This window comes from Pseudochaenichthys georgianus, chromosome 8, assembly GCF_902827115.2.
Source record: "Pseudochaenichthys georgianus chromosome 8, fPseGeo1.2, whole genome shotgun sequence".
Classification (NCBI taxonomy): domain Eukaryota; kingdom Metazoa; phylum Chordata; class Actinopteri; order Perciformes; family Channichthyidae; genus Pseudochaenichthys; species Pseudochaenichthys georgianus.
The window spans coordinates 17133841-17153174 of NC_047510.2; the positions used below are offsets into that span (position 1 = coordinate 17133841).

General features: G+C 39.5%; 2 protein-coding genes across 3 annotated transcripts; both read right to left on the reverse strand.

The window, feature by feature from the left end:
* Nucleotides 1-629: 629 nt before the first annotated feature.
* slc35b1 (solute carrier family 35 member B1) lies at nucleotides 630-8018 on the reverse strand. Its single transcript, XM_034089633.2, has 9 exons — nucleotides 7478-8018; nucleotides 6383-6486; nucleotides 6150-6280; nucleotides 6020-6050; nucleotides 4679-4836; nucleotides 3967-4093; nucleotides 2176-2282; nucleotides 1866-2019; nucleotides 630-1306 (listed from the first exon to the last, which is right to left on the reverse strand). Exons 1-9 carry the CDS (start codon nucleotides 7600-7602, stop codon nucleotides 1254-1256), a joined length of 990 nt encoding a protein of 329 aa, XP_033945524.1. The 5' UTR covers nucleotides 7603-8018; the 3' UTR covers nucleotides 630-1253.
* A 422-nt stretch (nucleotides 8019-8440) lies between these two features.
* On the reverse strand, nucleotides 8441-19029 carry fam117aa (family with sequence similarity 117 member Aa). 2 transcript variants are annotated; one of them, XM_034088471.2, is made up of 8 exons: nucleotides 18576-19029; nucleotides 16901-17046; nucleotides 14099-14194; nucleotides 13220-13333; nucleotides 12156-12272; nucleotides 11549-11780; nucleotides 11271-11445; nucleotides 8441-10519 (listed from the first exon to the last, which is right to left on the reverse strand). In XM_034088471.2, exons 1-8 carry the CDS (start codon nucleotides 18697-18699, stop codon nucleotides 10306-10308), a joined length of 1218 nt encoding a protein of 405 aa, XP_033944362.1. In that variant the 5' UTR covers nucleotides 18700-19029; the 3' UTR covers nucleotides 8441-10305. The 2 variants fall into 2 exon arrangements, with proteins under 2 accessions (XP_033944362.1, XP_033944361.1); XM_034088470.2 differs by lacking the exons at nucleotides 16901-17046; nucleotides 18576-19029 and adding an exon at nucleotides 14706-15191 and having other exon boundaries at nucleotides 8445-10519.
* Nucleotides 19030-19334: the final 305 nt, after the last annotated feature.

Genomic DNA, 19334 nt, shown 5'->3' on the forward strand with positions numbered 1-19334 from the left:
ATTACAAACAAAAACATGTCCCAATATTTCTTTACCAGATCTGGTCCTAACACTTTGTCCACTTCACAGGCTGCGTCCTCACGGGGAAATGGCAAGGGAACAATCTTCTTGAATGGGAAATTCATCCTTGCACATACACTGCATACATTTGGTCGAAGGCCTCCTCCATGGTTGATTAAAAGAGTTTCCTGACATATGATTTGAGGCGACAATCGAGAAATGAAGTGTTTGGCAAGATGGCATGTTTATAGATCAATTTGGTGCGCCATTTAAATCGCATTCATTTAAATTTAGATTGCCGTCTTATATGTAGAGAAACTTGTTTAGTGTGTTACATGTTTAATTCAGATTGGGTGCAAAGCTTGAAATGTGTTTAGTTATGACTTGAGGTGAAGTTAAGTTTCAATTGTTGTACTTTACGTAACATTTAGTGTGTAAGCAGTTTATACTAATAATAGTACATTTAATTTGTAAAGCACTTATCAAAATACAAGAAAACTGTTATATTAAAAGCGTTTATGATTTTCCTATTATTATTTTATAGCTATTTTTCAAAGATGAGTATCTCAACTGAATGATTGAACCATTCAAGTAAAGTAAGTCTGTAACAAAAAGAAAATCACCATCAATTATCACAATTTCCCTTTTTATGGTCAATTATTTTCAACTTGTAGAAAATAAAAGTAAAAACAGTTCAATCATATGATTGGACATACAACAATGCGATACATACAACCGTTTATATTTTTTAAATGACATGATACTTGGCTGATTGTTTGCTAATCATTCATCTGTATGTGATAATTACACATATTCAAGCATGACTTTGCCAACCAAGCCTTATTTTGTGGAAGTTCATGAGTTAGACCTTGTTTGGTTTCAATATCCATTCAAGTGAGGTTAGCTGGTTTCAGAAACATAAAGATTTTTCTGATACAGTACTTTCCATCAGTCTCTTTCAGTGAGTCCAAATTCCTCTACAAAAGCTAGGTATTTTGTGAAAAAAAGAAAAGAAATGGCTTGTCACAGTTCATTCAGGACTCGATCCCAAGTAAAATGTGTCTCTTTGCTGTATCCTAAGTAAACAATAGAAGCTAGACTCTCTTTTCAAATACAGTTAAGTGAAACATCTGCCCATACTTAAACATATGATAGGCACATACAGTGTGCCTCTACAGAACGCTTTATGCAAATATGATACTGGCTTTAGAGTGTTTCAATTTGCAATCTTTCTGTCTCGTGCTCCTGACGTTTTAGTGTGTCGTCTTCTTGGGAGTTTTGCCGAATTTAGCATCGAATCCGAGACCTAGAGAGAGAAACCCAAAGATGTGATTAAAGAGCAAAGGAAAATAAGGTTGAACACCCTGTATTTAACCAATAAAGTGACCAATTTAACCAGTAATAGCATTACATATTTGACAGCCTTATATTTACTGACCCCCCTTTAGATAAATTCTCATTGCATAATTTACCACTCAACCAAATCTTTGCGTGGGAAGCCCAAGTATCCCCCAATTGGTGCAGTGTTTGTTATTACACACGGAGTAACTGTCTCAGGGTACAGCTAAACGTTTTAAACAGCGTTTTGCAAGAAGAGCTCAGCCATTAACACAAAGTTCCTGCTATTAGACGGCTTTTATCTCAAACAAGCTGAAAGGTGCAAAAATCGTGATTGTAGTGAAGCATACAAGATGTTTAAATTAGGATTTGGTACCGAGTGACCACACAGGAGTATCTTATTACAGTGAAGCTCTACCTGCTATATTCGGTTTTAAAATAAATTCATAAAAGTCCATCATCAATTTTACAGTGATACATTACAATATACTGTAATCTAGAGAAGGCAACAAAGTGTTAACTCTCACCAAGGAAAACCAGGATGGTGCCAAACCACTCCATCCCAGTCATGATGTTGCCGAACAGAAGAACGGAGCCGAGGATGGTGAAGAACTTTCTCGTGGTGGTGACGATGGAGCAGGTCAGAGGCCCAAAGTAGACCACCGTCATGAAGATGAAGGTCTGATCGAGGAGTTTAAAAAACAGACATTTAAGTTATAACCTTGAGGATTTCAAGTTAAAGTCACTATCCATTGCTGATAAGGTAACGATGGTGAGGGCAAATGGGCAAAAATGTATCTCAAAGTAAAGGATTTCTTCAAATCTCCATCCACGCACCTGGCCTAAAGCACTGGTCAGTCCAAACAGTATGATGTTGTAGATGATGCTCGGGTTGCGTTCAGTAAAACTCAGGAAATCCCAGACCTCGCCTGTCCATAATACCACTGAAAGCAGAAGTGAAAAATAATTATAATATTAAAACACAAACAGCTCAAGTATTGAAACAAATGATTAACTATACAAAATCTGTTGATCATGTTGATGGTGTGGTCATATGGCCCCACCAAGTGGTGAAATACGCTAACAACAGGAAGATGAAGCCGAGGTGTGGGGCTGCCATGGATTTGTGGGAGGGGAAGAATTAAACATCTTTATATATATATATATTGGGAAATACCAGCACTTCAAAGCTTATCAACTTCTTATAAAAAAGTATGCATTTGTGGTGTCTTTATGGGTGTGCAACCCTTAACCTGAGGCCCTTTGAAGGAGTTTTAATAGCCTGGAACTCAAATATCACTTATGAAAACATATATAGCATTTTTTTAAGTGTAATACGAACGATGAAAGTGTGAAGCAAATGTGCAGGAGAGATTGGCACTTTGTGAGAGATAGCAAGCACTGCCAATTAGTTTAATTATACGAGTGATAACAGTGTCTTATAGTTCTCTTACTGGCTTTAACCTTTTGATCCTTATCTCTCAGCCCATTAGTGACTAACACTAGAAAGCCCCTCGTTATATTGCATCTCTTTTGGTGCCTTATTCTTCAATATATTCCGGCAACCCTCTCACAGAACTGACGGCTTTGAGGTGCAGGATTCCTTATCTATAAATGTAAGACTGAACACTCTGCCTCGACTGAATTAATTAGTTTTAAACTCTGGAGAGAATGGTGTTTGTCTTCTCTTTAAGAGCCTCAAACACACACGGTTATTGTTTCGTTCTTTTTCACTTATTCAGATGGACATTTTCTACAGCATCAAATCTGTAATTCACCCTGACGTGAGAATACAGATCAACACAACTAATAATGACATAACATTTAACAGTGCATTAGACCGACAGCAATGATAGCTGTGTGACGACCGTGATGACACACAGCTCTAATCAGAGTATAAATTAACATAAAATAATAATGTTGAAATCAAATTCTAAAATTGTATATTGGAATGCTGAAAAAAAAAAATCTGTGTCTATTCATTCTGTATACAATTGGGATTTCATAAACATATTTGGCAAATGCTTAAATGATTGATGTTATCCTGTTTAAAAAATGAGATTCCAGTGGTAGAATTGTTTCCAAAAACTCCAGAGCATTGTAACGTCCAAAAGTCAACGTCTATTGAAAACAGAGAGAGAGGTTGTCATTTCCCAAATCTAATCTTTGTATTTGATGGATCACTTTTGAAATTAAGGATTTAGTTCAAGGATACATTTTTTGGGTTACGAAATATAAAATATGAGGACAAACATTCAAAGTTTTTTTTAAAAACCTCTAAAAGAGCTATAAAATCATAACAAATTGACATTCAGCAAGGCCCCTTTATAGTGCTGCAAAAAGCCACATATTGTTGAACCACTGCTTTTGGCTTTCTCTGACAATTTGCAACTGCTTCCCAACAGGACTTGTGCACCAGTGTTTCAGTTTCATTCTGCTGTATGTTGGCGCCATTGAGCCACACCAAGGTGATTTTGCTCATGAGTTCCTCCTCTCTAGCTGCAGCTGTGCCAGTCAGTGAGATAGCCTGCTGTAGTTTTGGTTGGAATGAAACCCTTCATGCTTCCTGGCACTTCACAGCACATGTTTGGTGAGACAAGAGTTTGGCAGAGAGCACGGTGGACTCACCTAGTCCCAGCACCAGAGTGGACCACATGTTGATGTTCAGCATCATGTAGTTGGCACTGGTCTGGAAGCGAGACCTCATGTGATCCTGGGCCACACCAGTCAAACCGTCCAATGTCAGGGAGACCAGCTACAACATAGCGAAACACAGCACGAGACAAATGTCATGGAAATGTCACAGTAACCATGGCTTCAGGAGGGAGGAACAGATATATTGGCAGCAGATGGGACTCAAGTAGGAATGCACCAATTCAACTGCCAAACATCTACAACCATTTGTATCCGTTGTGTTAAATTTGGAGCAGCTAACTGTTGTGTTGGATTTTCATTTGATGTGTTTATTTTATGCTTCACTCGACACATATTTCTGTTTGACTATAAAAGGAACTTTTTATTGAGTGCTTTAGTTGTACAGCAGGAAAAAAGGCTTTTAAAGCAGTTGTGTTTAGATTATATCACATGTTGTTTTATAAATTGGTTGAATTTGACATTTTATTGTAATAAGTGACTTTGAAATGGTTCAGTTTTTTATGATGAGGATGTGTTCGTTTCCTTGGCAAAAACAGGAAATAAATAACAGAAAAAACAAAAACACTAGTATCGGCTATCATCATAATCAAAATGTGGTTTTAAATGTCTATCAGCACAGAACTTCACAATGGGTGCATTCCTAAATACAAGCACACTGGATGGAACATAAAGCTTTTAAACTCACCAGCAGAATCTCTCCAAACCCAAAGACATGGTCATCTGCGACTGAGCTCTTATTGGGTTTGTAGAGGAACAACGCCACTCCGCTCACAATAAGCAGCACACACAGATACTTAGCCAGCGGGTACCTCTTCCTCAGTATCGTCACACCGAGGATCATCACTGCAACCACACAACAGCAGCATGATGGACATTTTCTTTAAGCCATGAATATCAGGGTGACAGGATTTGAAGTAATCCTACCCTGATACAAAATGTCAAGCCTTCCCCCCGAGAGTGTAAATTATGGATTGCGAAAGTGTGTGTGTGTGTGTGTGTGTGTGTGTGTGTGTGTGTGTGTGTGTGTGTGTGTGTGTGTGTGTGTGTGTGTGTGTGTGTGTGTGTGTGTGTGTGTGTGTGTGTGTGTGTGTGTGTGTGTGTGTGTGTGTGTGTGTGTGTGTGTGTGTGTGTGTGTGTGTGTGTGTGTGTGTGTGTGTGTGTGTGTGTGTGTGTGTGTGTGTGTGTGTGTCTGTCTGTCTGTGTCAAGAGATAACAAGCGGTGAGATATATCGTTCATGTACAAACAGCACAAACTGTAACCTGCCATGTGTGCTCATATCTGCTCACATGTGAAAAGATTGTGCTTACCCAATATGTACTTGATCAGTTAAGAGAGATATCAGATGATCTCTTATTTGTAATGTACTATACTATATATACACAAGGGTATTCTCACTTGCTTGTTTAAGTTCTATCCATCAACACATTAACCTGGGATTTAGAAACCTCTGAGTTAGTCATATTGACAGAGATCACGACTTGGCATGGATCTTGCACTGTAACAGATGTAGGCAGGAACAAAACTGCACAAATGCACTAATTCACTTTTAACCAAGAGCAATCTTTAAATGCTAATGAGTAGGATTTCTTGATGGCTGTTTGAAAACACATCATAATAATAGCAATGGACAACAAGAAATGTCCTGAACATATTATTAAAAAAAGGCGAGTGGGAACGTGACTGCAACCCACATCGAGAGGGTCATGAGTGATGATAGAGTGGGATTCTTTTTCATGAGCCTCTATGTTCTAAAATCCTACTCATTGTGCCTTTAAACATTAGTTTGACAGAGCTGTTCCTATTCTCATTAGTTGTTATTACTTTTTGAAATGAGCATGAGATGTAATAGACTGCACCCGATTATTACTTGAGTGTTTATACCAACTTTTATAGATTGTTTAGTATAAAACTACACATATTCAGGCTTGTCATTACATGAAACCAGCTGAGAAGTACCTTCATTCTAATAACATGTATTTGTCAAATCACACAAGGTATGATTACAGAAGTGATTCTCAGATTTACCTGGTATGGGCTTGCAGGACTTTCCCAACACCTATTGGCAAAGAAAACAAAGATTTAGGATAATAAGACGGAATGATACATTCATAAATCCATATTAGAATCATGTTACCAACTAAAAGGGCATATGTACCTGTGTGGGGTAGTTGACATACTGAAGGGCAGAGTTACTGGACACCATGGCTCCAAGATAGGAGAGGGAACACAGCCCATAAAGCCAGCTCTGGGTGTGGTCTGGCTTTGAACCCTCAAAGAACTGGATCACTGATGATGAAGAGGTAGATGTAGCCTCAGATAATGTGTATCTTATTTTATATTAACCATTTGGATAGATGTGAGTACTTCTTCTATATAGTACATACTTACAGATCTTAGCAAACAGAGCACTGACAATGCACTGGATGAGGACCAATGTTCGGGCAAATACGAACTTCTCCTTTTGGTCTCCTTGACCATAGCTGCCTCGAGTGCTGGACGAGTCAAGGGGAAAAACTGTGTTGAGTGCAACAGATCACAGACAATCTGTATCTGAGGCTGAAATAGCCTTAAACGACAATCCTAGCAAAAGTATGGGCTGGTAAATGGTATTAGAGTTGAGCACTTTCAAGAGTATTCAAGCTATGGAAAGGCCCCTTTAGAAAGGAGATACCATACCGCAAGTGACAGGCTGGGGTGGTGACATTTGGTTAGGGAACCATAAATCTTTAACAACTTGAAAACTGAACTCAATGGGCAATAGTTGCCAAGAACATATAGGAAAAAGTGATGTCAATAGTATTAAATAAAGACATAGAATGATAGGCATTTATCAGGCATCATTTATGTTCGTGAGAGAGTTTCTTTTGTGAGACACTAGGCAAGCTTTCATTTTGAAACCAGATATGATCCCTGTCCCCTTTAGTAACAACATACCATCTGTGTCAGGCCTCATTATGTGATATGCAATAGAAACTACTCTTCTTTTACTTTATATACCCTTTCTAGACAACTTTATACACCCATTATGGTCTTATGTGTTAATCAAAGAAGGAAAAAAAGTTTGCTGTATGCACACACATAATATGAGTAGTGACATCGTAGCTTTAGTGAACTACAAATATAGATCACCTGCTGAATGGTATAACTTTAGAGATCAATACCTGGCATTTTCTAAAATGAAAAGAATATCACGCCAAACCCCATTCATAAATATGACAATGTAATGTCAGCTTTGTCTTTGTCATCGGTAAAGATAACGTTGTATATCTTACATGAGTTTGCACAACGAGTAGATTGAACCCACTGGCACATGGTGTACGTTTGTTGTGCATTACTTATAGTTATGCCATAGTACAATTAAGCTAGCAATGATTCGGTAACTGTCGACATGCAAGTCAGCGTTACAATTGTAGATTTTGTAATGGAGTTTGGCACAGGATAGGACAATGTTCTATAACATACGTCACGCTAAGTGTTACTTACATAGTCTCTTGTAATATTCCGTAGTAAAAGTAACACACGAAGACTCCGAGGAAACAAACAATGAACCGTATCCGCATATTGTCCCATATCGAGACGGGCTTCCCGGCTCCCTTTCCCGGAGCCATGCTATCGTCCAGCAGCCCGGGTATGTTAACCGACACCGCTCCGCTGCCCGCTCCTCTCACACCGATATCCCGCTCCACTATAGACGACGTGACGAGCCCGGAAATGTTGCTCGCGTTTAGGTGTAGTGTTCTGTGATGGCAGGCAAAGATGTTGCCTTTAAAGCTTCTTGAGCGTTGTTAATTTGTCAAAGCCTGCAAGCGGTATATTGACTTCTCTGGAGCTGCACAGACAGTCAGATTTCATGACATATGTTTGTTCTGTATCATTCTCAGGTATCTAAATCACTCCTCCAGGACAGCGTTACTGTTAAAAACATCCCATTCCCACCTTGATACCTGTACTGTCAGCAGAGTACAGTAGGCTACGTGTTTTCATTGAGAAATTACAGCCTATATTTAGTAGGAATAGCGGTAGCGACAGGGAAATAGGTTTTATGAAAGGACCTCAGTGGTGTCAACAACTAAGCCTGAAAAGTCACAAAAACATAATGCTGTCTTTAGTTTAACGATTCTACGCAGATTAATAATAATAATAGTAATAATAATATCACAACCAGCTATTCTGTGATGACCGCATTTTCATATCGTTTAAGTATAAGTACCAACACTTCATAATCATAATAGAGAATTGCCCATATCAGATATTAAATAAGTGCATCAAAAATGGTGATGTAAATTGTGTGCATCAAAGTAATTTTGCAGTTGTTAAACATTTTGGATCAAATTAGTTTATATACTGCAGGGTAACATGGCCAATAAAAGTACATCATATTTCATACATTTACATTTTGTTTACATAACCTAAATCTGCAAAGTTACTAAAGTTATCAAATAAACGTAGGCCTACTTGGCGTACAAAATACAATATTAGCCTACAAATGTAGTGGAAAAAGTAGCAGAACATGGGAACACAATTACCTTACATGTTTTGTATGTACTTAAGTAAACAATTAACTTACTCCCACCAAAGCAGAAAGGCAAATTGTTCTGCTTATATTTTATTTAAAATAAAATATAAAATGTCGTGTGGCACCTGTAAAGGCAGCTATTAAAAACAATGAGGCCCTTCCTTGAAAAAGTCGCGTGCCTTTTTTCCGTCCTAGGATGTGGATTAAATTCATTGGTCGATGTAGGGCAATAGAGATCCTTTCTCGTCCAATCGAAAGCAGATGTGGGTGGAAAAGGCGGTGCTTCGATTTAAAAACCGCAAATCCACGTGTCAAAGGCAAGCAACAACAACAAGAAAAAAAACACAGGAATTATAAGTAGTATAGAAAGGATTTAAACGCCCGGAAAATCTGTTTATTTTATCACAATGGAATCAGCACACTAAACACAAGTGGGAAAAGGTTGCTACATCATGTCTGAAAAAAAGGGCTGATAAAAACCTACATTTTTTCTCAACGATATGTATTTTTTTGAATCAGTTTTGCATAGCAAACCCTAACCATACTGACAGAGATAGTGTTGATCCATTTGAACATTAACTTGAGCAGAGGGAATCAACCTCTCCCTGTGGTCCAACAAGGCTCAGATTGAACAAAAACACGAAGCTTGGCCACTTCAATTAATAAGGTTTACAACAATTGCAAAAGGTTTGGTTAAAAACAATGCCCTCTGCAGGCAAGTAAAGCTATTCCAACATCCGTTATTGCCTGTAAAACTTTAAAGTATAAACAGAAATATTTTTTTTCTTCAGTGAAAACTAAAATTATATCACCAGCTCCCTTGCAAAGATACAAAAATATATATCTTTCTAGAAGTACATCTGTAGAAAAGCCAGCTACCATTAAACTATTGACCAACAGACTTTCGAAAAAGTTCTTGGTTTAAAAAAATTAAGCTGAAGGTTCATCTTAAAACTGAACCATTCCTTAAAGGTGGGGTAGGTAAGTTTGAGAAACCGGCTCGAGATACACTTTGTTATATTCCATGGAATGCTCTTAACATCCCGATAGCGATGAATATCTTAAGTGCTTTGACAAAAAATCCATTAAAAACTGTCATCTGTGGAAGCCGTAGTACTGTAAAAAGCACGACCGATCGTTTTAGCCGGCCCGGCTAAAATAACTGGATGGCCTCCCTGCCTGTCAGCCTTCCATCTGTGCACAAACTTATCTCGTGTCCTCATTGGTCATGTGCGCGTTCGTGTGTGTTGGAGGGGGGGCTCTGTAAGGAAGTGGCAGATTATTTCCGGCTGTGTATTTTCAAATTCTAGCGCACTTGAGCTGGTTTCTCCAAAATTATCTACCCCACCTTTAACTAACAATTAAGGATAGTAAACTACTCATGTGTTATAAGTGCTTGCTTTTTTTTCACTTTGAAGTCACTCTTTGACATTAAAAATGAAAACATCCCTAGCAGATTGCAATCTTTTTCTGAAATGCTGATGCATCAACTAAAAAAATATTTAATTTAATCAAAAACAACAACTCAGACTTCAAACTTTTCTCTGCATTTCCAGAACTCCAGCCCTGACTTAATCCGTAGCCCACATAAGGGAATATTTATAATAGGTGTTGATGAGGTAAATATCAGCTTAATATAGCATTCTGAAAGCGGAAATAATCAGTAAAACAGACTAAGTGTGAGCCACAAAGCCTTTTTTTGCTCACAGTGATCATGGCACATTACAGCAGTGACATTTAAAACACAGTCAGTTGTAGGCATGTTCTGGCAGTGTGGTTTAGTCCTGAGAGGAGGCTACTGCAGGCCCAGGTGCCTGGTGGGAGAGGCCTGACCTGGGCAGCCTGTGACTGGAGAGACTGACAGGCCCCGGAAGAGAAGGTCCATGGAGGGCAGGAGGGGCTTCAGGAGGCTAACAGGGCAGAAAGCGGAGCCTCCATGAGGGGTGAAGTTGACTTTATTGCGGTCAGGGCAGGACGGCTGGAGGAGAGGCACGTCCCGAGAGGCAGACCTGGAAGTAAAGAGATGGATAGAAGTTGGCATGTACCCCATTATATTGTATCATCAAGGGCTCCAAATGCCACAGCTTTAGATGTAGTTTTGCACATCTGGAAAATCATAATACCATTTAAATAACATTAATATAGTTCTGCTATGATAAAAATGATTAATATGGCTCTAGTTTATGTTTTTATGTATACTTTAGTTATTTACATTATAACCACACCTTTATTTAAATAATTATATTACATTTTTTTGGATAATTTTTTTAAATATTATTTTAGATTTTCAAGTTTCAAGGCTTTGTCATTTGCACATTGTCTACAGTGTAGATATGGCAATTAAAAACGTAAGTCACAGGCTCCTCCAACAGTGCAACATATATAGGACATAACTAATAGAACAGATACAATTGCGAAATAGAATATTTTGAGATGTGCAAGTAAATACAAATAAAATAGAAATAGTGCAAGAAGAGATGTTCTACTAAACCTGGGCTGTCTCATAAGCAGCATTTCACAGAAATGTATATCATGTAAATGCAATATTCACACCTCACCAGTTACCTTCTTCCAACCTTTTCTAAATTGGTATGATAAATGTTTATATTGAGTTAAGTTTAAATCTGATTTTATTTAAGAGCTTTAATGATATGCTACTGCTTGAGGAGGGGGGCTTCATGGGTTGCTCCTGAAATGACATATCGAGAACGTGAATATTTATTTCATGAATATATAATCAAAACATTATGTTTTGCTTACATTTGATCCTTGCACACTTGTACTCGCTCAGAGCCTTCTGGCGGCTCGCGCTGGAAGAAGTAGGTTTTGTTGGGACGAGTAGCGGAGGAGCAGGGCTGCAGCAGGGGGGGGTCCAGGGCAAACAGAGGTAGCGGCGTAGATGGAGTAGGACTTAGCGTCTCACAGTCGAGTAGCTCTGCTCAGAAAGACACAAATATCCGAACTTTTGTTAATAATATGAAAACTAACCATATATTTGTTTTATTTTTGGACACCACAAAAATGTAGAGTGGTCTAACCTGGCTCTCCCATGGGACAGGGAGACTGTGATGGAGACAGAAGAGATGGGTTCAATGGAGAAGGGGAATTTGAAGGAGACAGCAGCGATGGATCTAGAGGACAAGGAGACTGAGAAGGAGAGAGGAGGGAAGGATCCAGATCCAGGGGCCCTGGGGAGGGCTCACTCTGAGAGCCACTGCTGCACCTCTGAACAGGGACGGGGGCCCTATGGCCATCCGGGATATCCAAAATCTGGAATATTCAGGAGGAAACAAGTGAAGGGGTCAGAGCAGCTAAAGAAGTTGCTTCTTTAGCTGCGCTGACCCCTTCACTTGTCACAGGGCAATGTTGTTGTTTTTTTAAATCTACCTTTTTGTTACAAACATATCGTTAACAACTTTCCTATAATTTCGACATCTTGACAAGATTTTTGGCCATTTAGCTTTTTGTTATACTTAAGCCAAACAAAAACCACAGTGCATACATACAAAAAAAGGCGTTGAGCTTTGTATGTTTTGTATTACAGAAGTAAGCCTATACTGCTGCTATACTGTTTGGTTCAGTTTCATAATCATTACTTGAACAATGTTCTCAAAACATGATCTGTTTAATAACCTTGTGCCTCACCTCGTGCTGATCGTCAGGTTTCTCAGAGACAAACGCTTCTTCCAGCTCCAGGTTCAGGCCTTCAACACTGCGTCGCAGCCGCGGGGCGATTCTGTTCAGCCGCATCAGGGGCACAGTCTAAAAAACAACAATCGTTAAGACTCTTTGTTCGCTTAAATACTTTTGTGCAGAATGTGTATGTATCCATGTTGTGTGCCAGGTTAGTGCACATTTTGATACAAATAGGAGGTAGTGCAAGCAAAGGGCAGTATTAAATAAGCAAAATGTATCGTAAGAACTTAACTTTAATGCTGTTCATTGCCTTACCTAATTGTAAATACTTCAATTAAATATTCCCCATCTTATTTTGTTCATTCTATGTATTGTTATCTTATTTGTAAGAGACAAATATGTTGTTTGTATAACAATAGTAATGTTATTCTCTGTGTGCACATTGGGTGGTACTGTTGTATTATCAGGTAAAAAAGGCAAGGTAAGTCACTGCTGTCATCGGGTGGTCCACCAGGAAGGGCAAATGTTTTTTGACTGCTGCAATGCCTTACAGCAGTTTTCAGTTGCTTGTTTGTTTGTTCAGTCAAACCTTACATGTTGATGCATGACAAAGCAAATCAAATGATGGTTATCTTAATCTATCAAGTGTGTTTACCATCTTATTTTCCATTAATTTGGCATTCTATCCCTTTTACATGTTAATTATATGTTTATTTTCTCTTATTGAAAGCACTTTTACGAAAGGGGCTATACAGATACGGTTTAAAATCTATATTATTAATATTATCAATACTATATAATATCGACCTGTCAATGTCGGACTAAAGACTCGGTCCTTGTTAAAGTATGAAATGCTGGTTTCAGATTGTCTCTTTGTGACAGCAAGGCAGAATAACAGGACGCTTGATGACAGCCGTTCCTAAGAAAAGCGCAACTGTTTTTAAATACCCCTGTTACCAAGCGCTTCCCAGTCTGCCCGTGGAAGACGGATTAGCATCAGCAGTTGTCATGAAAACCTTGATCTCTGTGTCTTTTCCCCACATGTCATCAGGAGACATAAGCAATGGGTTTACCTGAGTGATGCCTGCTGCATGACCTGCTGGTAGAGGGTGGTGGAGGGGCTCGTACCCTGCTGAGGGAGGGACGTGGCGGGAACGCTTCTGCAGCTGGTTCCTCAGCTTGGCCACCTGAGGGCAGAGCAGAGAGAAAAAGCAGGAGTCACAACGCTTCTTTCTGAAAAGGGAAAGGTTACTCTCTTTCCCCTCAGGAGGCTGTTAATGTTTCGTGCTGTCAGTGGGAGGGTGCGGAAAAAAGGGTGTGAACAGTGGTGGAATGTAATTTTACTCTACTTGAAGTTTTACATTCAATTAAACTTCATATTTCCCTCCATTACATGCTGTCCGACAGCTTTAGTTACTTTTCAGTCTACTGTTTTTCGTCCCCTCTTTGCACATAGTGATTTTGAATGTTTGTGATGAACTGAAGGATCTTTTTTTTTATGTTGAGATAATTCTATTTCCATCCTAAGCTAAATAAACAACTGTACAACATCACTTGGATCAGCTGGAACAGGCATTGTCACAAGTTGAAAACAGGACTGTGTTTCTTAGATCATGGAAAGTAGATTGTTTACATACATGTGATTCTCACAGGACAAACATGTGATGGTTTCATATATTATGCTTAATTGCTATATATTAAGCTACCCAACAGTACATGACAGAGTTATAATGAGCATAATCTTTAAGTATTGTACTTTAGTACATATCCAAGTTACTTTTATACTTAAATGATATTTTACAAATAAGGCTTACATACACTTACCAAATATAGCTTTCGAATTCAAGACTTTTACTTGTAGGAGTGTTTTTGGAGCATGGAATAAGTACTTTTTCTTGTTGTAAGTAAGAGAAAGAAATGGGACAATTGGTGATATAAACTCAAATACGTACCTCCCTCAGGTGCTCTGCACTACCCCACGATGCTGAGCGCTTGTGTTTGCCGGAACTTCTCCTCCCTCGGGTCTCTTCTGCCCAGGAACTTGGTGTCTTAGAAAAAAATATTATTTATTTTGTGAATAATAAGTGAGTATAATAATATGGGTCCCGAATTTGTCTAAAAAACATTTGGTGGATGTAGTAGAACATTGCCTTTTATGGCAGACATTTTGGCTAACCTTTCTGAGGCCTCTGACATGTTCTGTTTAACTCCATTCAACACTACAAGTTGTTACAAGTACAACACAGAAGTGGAGCCCAACAGCTGTGTTCCACACCTGCCCCAACAGCTGTTCGAGAAAACCACCCTGAGCTGCAAAACAGCCCTCCGCTTTCACACACATTTCAAAACATCCAAACCACATCTTTGGAAAGACTATAAATACAGTGCAAGTTCAGCATTCAACACTTCAGTGCACACAGAGTAACCTTGTTTTTCACCAAGTCACATACTGTAGAAGAAGAACAATAACAACAAAGACAAACGGAAAAGTTTCTTGTGCACTTCTTCTTTTGTCAATCACAACTACTCAACAACCTACTTTTACTCCTATAAACGTACCGATTTCTTCACATTGACTCTTGACTTTCTACCAGAGGGAGTCGGGTTGGCTTCTCCGGGCTCTTTGTTGGGAGAAGACGCCTCGCAGCTCATCCTCACCCGGTGTAACCCTTGTTTAGTTGACCCACAGGATCAAATGATCACAGTTGTGGTGCCTCCAGTCAACTGCTTCACACACTTGCATACAAATCGGATCCACGCACTGGTGCCCATGCCATTCAATAAGGCAACAGTACACATTTAGCCCTGACTGTGAACAGTAGGGTTGTGTCCTGGTATTCCATTCCCAAAATGCGAGCAGTTCTCAAGGTGTCCGCCTCACAACTCAGAGAATCTTATTAGTGCCATCACTTCCTGCAGTAGAAACGCAGACACCATCTTGTCCCCGTCCAGTGGACTAAACGTAGAGCATCGGCCGGCTAAATAAGTCAGGACGCGACATGGGTCAGTCATACGGTGACATCGGTGTAGAGTTACAGCTGCCAACCCCCCCCTGAAATCATCCAACACCAACAACCCCACCCTGCCCAAAACATGAACAGGGGGATCATGGGACACACATCTATAAAAAGACTCAAGGTAGCAGAACATTTGGCTTGTGTTTCCAGCTCTGACGACTCATCAACATGTACTTAATTCCTGTCAGCAATATGGCCTCAATAAAAAGGGAAATACAATCCATTTAATTTTGAATGAAAACACAGGAAAGCAGCTAATTCTCACATTTGGGAGGCTTGAGGAAGAACATATTTTGCCCTTTTGCTATATTCCTTGTAAATGTGTTTGGGGATCAAGATATTGGCCTTTTTATTTATAAACAAACTGATTGACTGAATTATTATTTCAGAATTAAACTGAAACAACTTGCATTCAAATTAAATCTACTGTTCCTGAAATAAACACTACCAGGCACATATTTATACTTTTGTATAAAATAACTTGTCCACAAACATGCTTGCACCCATGTAGCACATATCTGTAGAATAATAGCGTAGTAAAGACGGTTAACTACATGTTTAATCGTTATTCCATGTACAATTTATACAAAATGTGACACGTAAATGTGTTATCTATATGGATCGGATTAATGTGTGCCACTTTACTCAATACAGTTTTATTTTTGTCTTTATCGTTGTTGTTTCTTTGCTGTAACAATGTACATTTCCCCTGTGTGGTGCTAATAAAGGAATTCTGAGTCTGATTACTGTGTGAGTGTAAGGTGTATTTAGTGTATACGTACAGTATATGTATAGCTATGTCATTTTACTTTATTTTTCTTAGCTTTATTTTCCCCATGTCTTTTTTATCTATCATTTTAATGTATAACTCTTCCTTTGGTTTTTTCACTTGAGCTGCCGTAACATTTAAATATCCCCTATATACCTGAAAGTATATATTATTTTAATTTTGAATCTGAGTTACCAAAGATGTGTGTTTGATAATGTAAATTAAAAAAAGGTTCCGTCTCATAAACCCATGTAGGATATGTCTTGCTTTCTACATGATAAAGAAATACAATCTTTAAAATCTCCATAACTATAAATGGAACAATTTGCTGGAAGTTTTGAAAGTAAAAAAGCATACCAAATGAGGACTGAAGCAAACCAAGTTAAATCATTTAAAGTAATGCAGAGGATGGCAGAAGGACGTGCTGGGTGGGGTGTGTGTGTGTGTGGCTGAGGAGAGTGCTGGGGGATGGGGTGTCTGTATAATGAGGTCAGGAGGGGTCTGTTCCTTACAATGGAGGCGAAGGGGGTTTGTTCGGGTTTTAAACTGTGTCAGGATCGAAGACGAAGCTGCGGAGCTTGGAGAAGTTAGTCGGGGCTTTGTGCACCAGTTAGGAGCCGATACAGTCGAGGGGGGAGCGAGGGGAGAGCAGCAGAGTTTAAAGAAGAACAAAAACGACTATTTCCAGTTGGCTGCCTTCCACCCGCAGCGTCAAACTGGAACCACGAGACACCTGCAGAGCCAACATCAGATATCTTGTCCTCTATATAATCCCGTAACATACAAGAAAAGCAAGGCAGATAAAACATTTGGTCCCCTGTCTGCTGCGGCAACATGGAGCAACAGGCTTTATGGGAAATGTGTCCTGACACAGACTTCCACTTGAGTGGAAGGCTCTTGTTAAATGACAGTGATTACTCAGAGGTATCACCATTCATTTGATATTGTCATGATAAATTAATATGTACCTGTGTGGCTTTGTCATTGACACAGGTAACAGCCTGGCTCTCTCCCTCTCTGGGCCACTGTCCCTGCAGGTAGGGGCCGACGATGGCGTCGAGAGAAAGCGTTCGGCGGATGGTAGGTTTCGGTGGGCGAGCTGTGTTCCTGTCAGCTTTGGAAAACAGAAATAAAATTACATTTAAGGGATTACTTTATCCATAAAATGTCCATTTGTATATCAATTGCATAACCTAGAGCTGCATCACCTAGAGCTTGTAAAGAAAACGTTGTGCTTCTAGCATGCCTCCATGTCGACTACAATAATCTAAAAAATGATTGATGAGTTAAAGGATGTTGTATAGTTTTGCGGTTGTTGAACGCCTACTTCAATTCATCAAAACTTTGTTCACTGAAGAAAAATGCAACAAGAAAAAGATTCCTTGAAGAATTCAAAGTAACATAAAGTCAGGGAGTTTATGTCTGGGTTGTGTAAGCCTTAACACAGTACTCGTCAGAACAATGTCTGTCCTGCAGATCTCACAACTCATGCCTGTGTGATCATGTATAACTTGATTGGCCAAGAGTATAAAACTCTCCTTAAGAAGCTAAACAGTATTTTGACACCAGTAGTTGTTTAAAGAAATTGCTCCCAGGCTTCTTCCCCACCAACAAGCATGCCGTGTGGAGTTGTGTGTTTGCATGTTGGCAGCTCTCTGTAATCTCTGGCAGGTGTGGACCATGCCTTTGACCTGGAGCCCAGGCTACAAGTATACACACACAGTATGTTGTCATGTTGCAGGGCAGACAGGCAGAATGTATAAATAAACACGACTACATGCAGATGTGATTTGCATGGATACAGTTAAAGTAGAACAAAGCTGTGTTAGAGTGAAGAACGCAGCAGAGATCCCACAGGTTAGAGTGCAAAGGCTTGACTGGGTGTCCACATAACATTTAGAGAGCAGTGTTATGTTTCAGGGGTTAGCAGAAGCCTTCATTGTTGACCTAACTTTCTCAAGGTATGCTGGGATTTTACTTTTAGACCGAGGGTCAAGTTCAATCTTTGAGGCAGTGATTGATCCATGAATTGCCGTGAGTTCGGCCTATGTAGCCATCAAAGCAAACCTGCTTTTTTTTAAAAATGTTTTTTAAGTTTTGCAAGTCAAGAATTGTTCAATGAGCACACAAGTTAAAACGTCAGACTTATTCATTCAAAAATGGCTTGAGCAACCCTATTTCTCATTCAATGTTCTAAGTGCATTGGGCAGATGTATGATTTCCTTTGCATCATTGATTCATCTTTTGATTAAACCAGATAGTGTCAATTAAAGTTAGAAAGTTAATTCTTCAGAGCTCGAGTTTGTCCAAAGCCTAGAAATATTGAAGTTACAATAATATAAGACAGAATTAGCAAAATGACAGTAGGGAATCAAATGTTTGGCATATTTTCTGTTGAAAAAATCTAATAAAACTACTGTCAAAATAGTTGCTTCTTCATTCTCCGTATTGATTAATGGACTCCACCATTAGCCTCCATCTTCATTGTGATACAATTAAGAAAACAAGTAAATGAAACACTTGAACATATGTAACTGCGTATCTGAGTCAGATATTCATAAATGGGCATACACTTTTCAACACTGGACCACATGGAGGTGAATGCAGAGTTCACCCCCCTCTTCATGAGTTGTATTTATTTACCCGTGTTGACCTCCCTGCAGAGGAGAGCTGAGCCCCTCTGGAGCTGGTACGGGACGGTGGCTCTGAGGGGCTGCAGGCTGGGGTTGCTGCACCCCCGAGGCGCTACTCCACTTCTGCCCGACATTCCCCACTCGATGCTCCGCTTGTGAAAACACACACGGCCTCTCTTCTTCCTCTCGGTCACTGCAACGCGCTGTCTTTCTTTCTGCCCACATTCACTTCATCCACAGTGGTGATGATGATCCAGAACTCTGGTGGGGCCCCTTGTTGAGCACCCAGCTTGAGATTTATTTTGTGATGATGATGACCATGATTTTGTGTCGCTTACTTTCGGAGCAGAGACGACCTGGGTGCAGCTTTGCAGTTTAAAGCACCTTGACGTTGTAGTGTGAGGAACAGACACAACTCACACATCGCTGTTCGTGTAAAGTGAAAACACAACAGCTCGGCTCAAACTGTGTGCAACTGTCTCGTGCAGTGTATGGTTTCTAGGGAGGGCGATCTGATTGGCCGCAGCAGAATACTACTGAGCACGTATTGGTCATTACGCCGATCCGTCTCCTTAATGGGCCCCACCCCCCACCCTCCCCAAAAAAAACTAAAAAAGTTAAAGCTCCCAAAGAAAACCAAAGCCTACAATTAAGTTAATCACCATATTAGTGATAGAATTGTCGGTTTGAGTTTTGACTAAATGAAAGTCACATTTCTTTGGAATTTTTTTTTTGCATTTTATAAAACAAAACAACTAATTGATTAAAT

What these genes read in the sequence shown, in the direction of transcription:
- slc35b1 (XM_034089633.2), bottom strand. Translation starts at nt 7,602, where the DNA reads ATGGCTCCGGGAAAGGGAGCCGGGAAGCCCGTCTCGATATGGGACAAT. An exon ending in GTCCTGCAAGCCCATACCAG is followed by an intron (nt 4,837 to 6,019) that starts GTAAATCTGAGA and finishes GTGTGGTTGCAG; the next exon opens with TGATGATCCTCGGTGTGACG. An exon ending in CACCATCCTGGTTTTCCTTG is followed by an intron (nt 1,307 to 1,865) that starts GTGAGAGTTAAC and finishes TTCTCTCTCTAG; the next exon opens with GTCTCGGATTCGATGCTAAA.
- fam117aa (XM_034088471.2), bottom strand. Translation starts at nt 18,699, where the DNA reads ATGTCGGGCAGAAGTGGAGTAGCGCCTCGGGGGTGCAGCAACCCCAGC. An exon ending in CTGCAGGGAGGTCAACACGG is followed by an intron (nt 17,047 to 18,575) that starts GTAAATAAATAC and finishes TGTTTTCCAAAG; the next exon opens with CTGACAGGAACACAGCTCGC. An exon ending in TCAATGACAAAGCCACACAG is followed by an intron (nt 14,195 to 16,900) that starts GTACATATTAAT and finishes TTTTTTTCTAAG; the next exon opens with ACACCAAGTTCCTGGGCAGA.